This window comes from Zea mays, chromosome 2 (assembly GCF_902167145.1).
Source record: "Zea mays cultivar B73 chromosome 2, Zm-B73-REFERENCE-NAM-5.0, whole genome shotgun sequence".
NCBI lineage: Eukaryota > Viridiplantae > Streptophyta > Magnoliopsida > Poales > Poaceae > Zea > Zea mays.
This window is the reverse complement of record NC_050097.1, coordinates 34763211-34770571: the sequence shown is the minus strand read 5'-3', so window position 1 is coordinate 34770571 and position 7361 is coordinate 34763211. Positions and strand designations below refer to the sequence as shown.

Genomic DNA, 7361 nt, shown 5'->3' with positions numbered 1-7361 from the left:
CTTCTTGTCGCCGTCGTGGGCCCTGCCACCCTCCGCGGGTGGCCCGGCCCTGTGGAAGTGGCGCCGAAGCATGACGCACTCCTCAAGGGTGTGCTTGACGGGTCCCTGGTGGTAGGGGCACGGCTCCTTGAGCATCTTGTCGAAGAGGTTGGCACCTCCGGGGGGTTTCCGAGGGTTCTTGTACTCGGCGGCGGCGACAAGGTCCGCATCGACGGCGTCGCGTTTCGCTTGCGACTTCTTCTTGCCCTTCTTCTTGGCGCCGCGCTGAGTCGACGCCTCGGGGGCATCTTCCAGTGGGTGGCCCTGGGGCTGCTTGTCCTTCCGGAAGATAGCCTCGACCGCCTCCTGGCCAAAGGCGAACTTGGTGGCGATGTCCATCAGCTCGCTCGCCCTGGTGGGGGTCTTGCGACCCAGCTTGCTCACCAGGTCGTGGCAGGTGGTGCCGGCGAGGAACGCGCCGATGACATCCGAGTCGGTGATGTTGGGCAGCTCGGTGCGCTGCTTCGAGAATCGCCGGATGTAGTCCCGGAGAGACTCTCCCGGCTGCTGCCGACAGCTTTGGAGGTCCCAGGAGTTTCCAGGGCGCACGTACGTGCCCTGTAAATTGCCAGCGAAGGCCTGGACCAGGTCATCCCAGTTGGAGATCTGCCCCGGAGGCAGGTGCTCCAACCAGGCGCGAGCGGTGTCGGAGAGGAACAGGGGGAGGTTGCGGATGATGAGGTTGTCATCGTCCGTTCCACCCAGTTGGCAAGCCAGCCGGTAGTCCGCGAGCCACAGCTCCGGTCTCGTCTCCCCCGAGTACTTTGTGATAGTAGCCGGGGGTCGGAACCGGGTCGAGAATGGCGCCCGTCGTATGGCCCGGCTGAAGGCCTGCGGACCGGGCAGTTCGGGCGAGGGACTTTGATCCTCCCCGCTGTCGTAGCGTCCTCCCCGCCTGGGGTGGTAGCCTCGGCGCACCCTCTCGTCGAGGTGGGCCCGACAGTCGCGGTGATGGTGCTCGTTGCCGAGGCGACCGGGCCGCAGGCGCTGTGTTGCGCGTGCGCCCGGTGTGGACCGAGGCTTCCCGCACAAATCGGGAAGTCGCGGCACGATGTTCCGAGGGGTACCCCTGCCTTCGGGAGGCGAAGCTCTCGGTCCGTCGGACCGCGGCGCCTTCCAGGAGATTCTTGAGCTCTCCCTGGATTCGCCGCCCCTCGATGGTTGATGGCTCTGGCATCGCACGAAGAAGCATTGCTGCTGCAGCCAGGTTCTGGCCGACCCCACTGGATGCGGGTGGCGGCCTGACCCTGACATCATCAGCGATGCGGTGCTGGAAGCCCTTGGGTAGATGACGTATTTCTCCGGCCGGAGGCTGGCCTGCCCATTCCTGCCCGACGTCCCGGCGGATCGGCTCAAGTGCTCCTGCCCCCTCGTCGAACCTGGCCTGCACCCCGCGGATTTGCTCGAGCTGTGGGTCGTGACCCCCCGCCGGAACGGGGACCACAGCTAGCTCCCGTGGGATGTCGACGCGAGGCACCGGCCTAGGAAGATCACCGTCCTCCAGCATGCCGAGATGGTTGCCTTCGGAGGGACCCCCTAGATCGACGTGGAAACATTCGCGGCTTGGGCCGCAGTCCTCGTCGCCGAGGCTGCGGCTACCGTCAGAACAGTCGGAAAGGCAGTAGTCGCACGCGGTCATAAAGTCCATCATGGCACTGGGGTTGCCAAATCCAGAGAAATCCCAGCAGAAGTCGGGCGCGTCGTCTTCCTCGGACCCAGAGGGCCCGTAGGTCATGACGTCCGTCAGCCGGTCCCAGGGTGACCGCACACGATACCCCAGAGGGTTTGGACTCGCCTCTACGAGAGCGTCCACCAAAGCGAGGTCGCTTGGCGGTTCGAGGCTGAATCTGAAAGGCGTGAGATGAGAATCGGTCGGTACCTCTAGGTCGACGGGCGGTGATGAAGTCACGTCGGGAACTGACCGCACCGTCGTCTCAGGTACGAGGGTGACGTCCAGCAAGCCTTTCGCGAGCGCGCTGGCGTCGTCCGTTTGCTCGGAATCGGCGTGTTGCGGGGAGACGGCGCTCGTCTTTGTCTCAAACACAAGGTCGATGCCCGACGCGCCCCCCGTTGGGGCGCCGGCGCTGTCGACTCGCTCGACAGCCGATGAGGGGCTGCCTCCTGCTTGGCCTTGGTTGCCCCGCCTCCTCCTCCGTCAGTGGGGGAGAGGACGGGGTGAGCTCGAACGTTGTTCTTCCACCACGCGGGGAAGACGTCGTCGACTCCGCCGCCGGCGGGCGGGCTGTCGGCCGCCATTGTCGCTGTCGCACGGCGGTGGAAGGAGCATCATGTCGTAGCTGCCGTCGAGGGACACGAACTCAAGACTCCCGAAACGGAGCACCGTCCCGGGTTGGAGAGGTTGCTGGAGACTGCCCATCTGGAGCTTGACGGGATGCTGTTCGTCAACACGCAGCAGGCCCCTACCTGGCGCCAACTGTCGGCGTTTCGAGACCGGGGGGTCCCTGGGCCGACGAGTGAAATGTCGCTGCGTGCCCCAGCCCAGATGGGTCGGCGCGAGGCCGAGCGCGAAGGGGGGAGAAAGGTGGCCGGAGACGGGCGTGAGAGAGGTGGAAATCCCGCGGCCTTCGTGTTCGTCCCGCGCCCAGGTCGGGTGCGCTTGCAGTAGGGGATTACAAGCGTCCACGCGGGAGAGGGAGCGAGCGGCCTCACGCGAGCGCCTGTCTCGTCCTCGTCCCCGCGCGGCCAACCCCCTATAAGAGGGCCCTGGTCCTTCCTTTTATAGACGTAAGGATAGGATCCAGGTGTACAATGGGGGGTGTAGCAGAGTGCTACGTGTCTAGCGGAGGGGAGCTAGTGCCCTAAGTACACGCCGTCGTGGCAGCCGGAGAGGTTTTGGCACCCAGTTGGTGTGATGTCGTGGCTGTCGGAGGAGCGCTGGAGCCTGGCGGAAGGACAGCTATCGGGGCGGTTGAGTCCTCGCTGACGTCCTCTTGCTTCCGTAAGGGGGCCGAGAGCCGCCGTCGTTAGGGAGTGTGCGGGGCGCCATCATTGTCTTTCTGGCAGAGCAAGCCAGATGGGACGCCGGTCTTGTTCCCCGTAGCCTGAGTCAGCTCGGGGTAGGGTAATGATGGCGCCTCCTGTTGACGTGGCTGGCCCGCGCCCTAGGTTGGGTGATGTGGAGGCTCCTCCGAGGTCGAGGTCGAGTCTGTCTTCAGTGGCCGTGGTCGAGTCCGGGCCCCTGGGTCGGGCAAGGCGGAGACCGTCGGCTGAAGCCAGGGCTGAGTCCGAGCCCTGGGGTCGGGCGAAGCGGAGTTCGTCATCTTCTAGGGCTGAGCCCAAGTCCGAGCCCTGGGTCGGGCGGAGCGGAGTTCGCCGTCTTCCGGGGCTTAGCCCGAGTCCGAGCCCTGGGTCGGGCGGAGCGGAGTTCGCCGTCTTCCAGGGCTTAGCCCGAGTCCGAGCCCTGGGTCGGGCGGAGCGGAGTTCGCCGTCTTCCGGGGCTTAGCCCGAGTCCGAGCCCTGGGTCGGGCGGAGCGGAGCTTCCTATGGCGCCTGCGGCCGGGCCTGACTGCCTGTCAGCCTCCCTCTGTCAAGTGGCACCGCAGTCGGAGCGGCGCAGGCGGCGCTGTCTTTCTGTCAGGCCGGTCAGTGGAGTGGCGAAGTGACGGCGGTCACTTCGGCTCTGTCGACTGAAGGGCGCGCGTCAGGATAAAGGTGTCAGGCCACCTTTGCATTAAATGCTCCTGCGATTTGGTCGGTCGGCGTGGCGATTTGGTCAGGGTTGCTTCTTGGCGAAGACATGGCCTCGGGCGAGCCGGAGATATGTTCGCCGCTGGAGGGGGGCCTCGGGCGAGGCGGAGATCCTCCGGGTTCGGCTGCCCTTGTCCAAGGCTAGGCTCGGGCGAGGTGTGATTGAGTCCCTCGAATGGACCGATCCCTGACTTAATCGCACCCATCAGGCCTTTGCAGCTTTATGTTGATGGGGGTTACCAGCTAAGAATTAGGAGCCTTGAGGGTACCCCTAATTATGGTCCCCGACACTGCTCAACCTTGGCCTCACCTTGTTAAACTTGCATTAATTTCCCCCACTTGCTGAGCCCCGACCATAAGTGAGCTCACCCTTGCTTAAATTTTGATCAGAAGTTTGCAGATGAAGTTATGATGCTGAGCTCCATGGATGCTAGTCTAGTGATACCCCCGGTCATCTTCCTGTGGATGGATGTCAATGTTTCACTGTACTTTGATGAATAAAGGTTAAAAAATTATGTCTGTTCGAAGTGTAATATATTAATATAATCTTTATTACGCTCTTATGTATTGTTCTTTTGATATATTACACTTGTGACATCAACATATATGTGGAAATAGATCCTGGCACACATATGCTATGCACCCGGCTCTGCCACCTGGAACCGGGTGTGACATCGCCTGCTCCCCAAGCAGAGGAAACGTTCCGGAGAATATGAGACTGTCTCCAGCAACGTCCTCTATATTCATCCTCTATTTTCGTCATTTACAGTCTTCTCTAAAAGATTTCATCCCCTATATCTGCTTTGTCTCCAAAACGTCCTTTGAATCATGTCACTATACACAAATACCTATATTAGAGACATTTTTTATTTTTTATTTTTTATTTTTGTACATACGTATTTGTCATACTCGAAAATGTATTGTCCATATTTTAGTTTTGCTAAATTGGTTGTTTAAAATATTCAAATGGATAGAGGTCGTTCAGAGAAACTCTATATATAGAGGATCCAGCAGCGTCCTCTAAATTTAGAGTACTATTTAGAGAAAACTGCTGGAGTGAGTAGAGGACGACCTCATCCTCTAAATTTAGACTGTCTCCAGCAGCGTCCCCTAAATTCCGTCCCCTAAAGGAATATTCTCTATCCTTTACAGAACACTCTAAAATATTATGTCCTCTATATATTCTCAGACTCCAGCAGCGTCCTCTAAATTCCGTCCCCTAAAGCTACAGTGTTAACAGATTCCCTTTTTTCCATTTTTTTCATTTTTCTTTGTTTTCTTCCCATTTCATGCTACACAAATGATGCGTCAAAAAATGTATTTATTAATTTTTAAATTAATAAATTCGAATTGTCAATATTAATTACATTGCTTGTTTTGTTGTTGTGTAATTGTTGTCGATAAAGCGCCGCATAGTATATTATCGGTATGAAAATATGTTTTGAAATTGACAAGCTTCCACCGTAAGCCAGAACTCTTCTTCGAGAAGCCATGGACTTTCTTCCCCTGCACGGCAACCGCATGGCTTGTCTCCAAAGCGTACTTCCTTTATAAATACCGAGTGAGCCTTGCATACTTCACTCAACCTTGCCTTTAGAAACTCCACAACCATGAACCCCTACTTAGAAAACAATTTTCTTGTGCGGTTGATGGAAGAAATGGAAGAGGAAGAAGAAGAGTTCGAGTTGGCGAGGCACATGCTCAATAGGAGGCGGCGTGCACGCAACGAGCGTCGTCATGGTGGTTCGATTCCAGGGCGTGTTAGGATTCATCGTGATCACATGAGCGGCGATGCAAGAATCCGAGCGGACTACTTTGGAGCGCACCCGGTGTACACGGATGCTCAATTTCGTAGGAGGTATTTAAAATTCCCACATTCATTTTGCCATGTACATAACTTCATGACCCCTATTATAACACATGAATTGTATGGTAGGTTCCGCATGCGTCGCCATGTGTTTGAGCGCCTTGTTGATGTTGTGCAACAAGTGGATCCATACTTTATTCAGCGTCCAAACTATGCGGGTGAGATTGGTCTTTCTGCTCTACAGAAAGTTGTTGCTGCTGTTCGAATCCTTGCTTACGGTATTCCGGCTGATGCCGTGGACGAATACGTACACATTGGTGAATCCACGGCTCATGAGGCATTGAAACACTTTTGCACGGCCGTCCAAACCGCGTTTGCTCCGTACTATCTCCGTGCACCAAATGCAGAAGATATCGCACGCCTTCTCCAAGTTGGCGAGCCACGTGGGTTTCCTGGTATGCTTGGTAGTGTTGATTGCATGCATTGGGAGTGGCGTAACTGCCCAAGTTCATGGAAGGGCATGTTTACAGGGCGTGGTAAACATCCTACCATGATCTTGGAAGCTGTTGCGTCGTATGACCTGTGGATATGGCAAGCATATTTTGGTCTGCTAGGTAGCTGCAACGACATAAACGTTCTCCATCGTTCAAACCTTTTCGAAAGGCATCTGAGCGGTGACAGACCTCCTGTTTCATTCACTGTGAATGGTCACACGTACAATATGGGATATTACCTAGCAGACGGGATTTACCCTAACTGGCCCGCATTTGTGAAGACAATCCGTAATCCCTACGACGTTAGAACGCAACACTTTGCAACAATTCAAGAGTCTGCTCGAAAAGATATTGAACGAGCTTTCGGTGTACTCCAGAAGAGATGGGGTGTGGTCTGTGGCCCTGCTTACGGTTGGAGTCCTGAACACATTGGGGACATCATGAAAACTTGCATAATATTGCACAACATGATAGTAGAAGACGAAGGTCCATTGTCTTTGAACACAACCTTTGAAAACATCGGAGTGCTGGCAGACACAAGTCAAGGTTCAATGGAAGAGCGCAACGACTTCGTCAATCAAAGGTACAACCAACTCAAAGACCGCAACAAATATACTCAGCTTCAGGTTGATCTGATACACCATCACTGGGTGCGACATGGATCCAGAGTTGCATAGGAAGCAATGAAACGAGTTGTGTCATGTCTGTTCTTATCTAGTGTCCAACTGTTATTGTCTAGACATGTTTCTTAGTTTACCTTGTTCTAGGGTCGAAGTGTTTGTTGTCTGTACTGTCTGTCGTAGTGTCTCATGCTGCTCTTTCAATTCAATAACAAGAAGTACTACTGTCATGCAACCACATGCGTGTACAAATGGTAAACAAAAAACTACAGCATGCTCACAGTTATTCAAACCAAATAGTTCAAAAACATATAGTAAAACATTCAGGTACAAACCATGACAAATAGTTGAAAACAAATAGTTCAAACAAGTACTAAAACAATCTGGTACAAACCAGATTTGGGTCTAACGACAGCTAGCTCACACAAACAAGTCCGAGTACGCCTCATTCAGAAATGATAAACAAACAAATTAAGTAACCAACCATCACAGGCCAGATGATGTTGACCCAGTAACCCTAGCCAATATCTCTTGTTGCTTGGCTTCATAGTACTTGCGGAGAAGAGGGTTACATTTGCTCAAATCCATGCTTAAGATCATGATCTCCTCTTCCTTGTCCTCCTTTAGTTTCTGCCTTTCAAGCCTTAATTTCTCTAGGTTCAACTTCTTCTTTTCTAGGAGCAATTTCTGCCT

General features: G+C 54.7%; 1 protein-coding gene across 2 annotated transcripts; it reads left to right on the top strand.

Annotated features, from left to right (window-relative positions):
• Positions 1–5282: 5282 nt before the first annotated feature.
• On the top strand, positions 5283–6805 carry LOC103646274 (uncharacterized). Of its 2 annotated transcripts, XM_020548822.2 has the most exons (3): positions 5283–5308; positions 5404–5605; positions 5684–6805. In XM_020548822.2, exons 2-3 carry the CDS (start codon positions 5406–5408, stop codon positions 6723–6725), a joined length of 1242 nt encoding a protein of 413 aa, XP_020404411.1. In that variant the 5' UTR covers positions 5283–5308; positions 5404–5405; the 3' UTR covers positions 6726–6805. The 2 variants fall into 2 exon arrangements, with proteins under 2 accessions (XP_020404411.1, XP_023157541.1); XM_023301773.1 differs by lacking the exon at positions 5283–5308 and having other exon boundaries at positions 5363–5605.
• Positions 6806–7361: the final 556 nt, after the last annotated feature.

What these genes read in the sequence shown, in the direction of transcription:
- LOC103646274 (XM_023301773.1), top strand. Translation starts at nt 5,397, where the DNA reads ATGGAAGAAATGGAAGAGGAAGAAGAAGAGTTCGAGTTGGCGAGGCAC. An exon ending in GATGCTCAATTTCGTAGGAG is followed by an intron (nt 5,606 to 5,683) that starts GTATTTAAAATT and finishes ATTGTATGGTAG; the next exon opens with GTTCCGCATGCGTCGCCATG.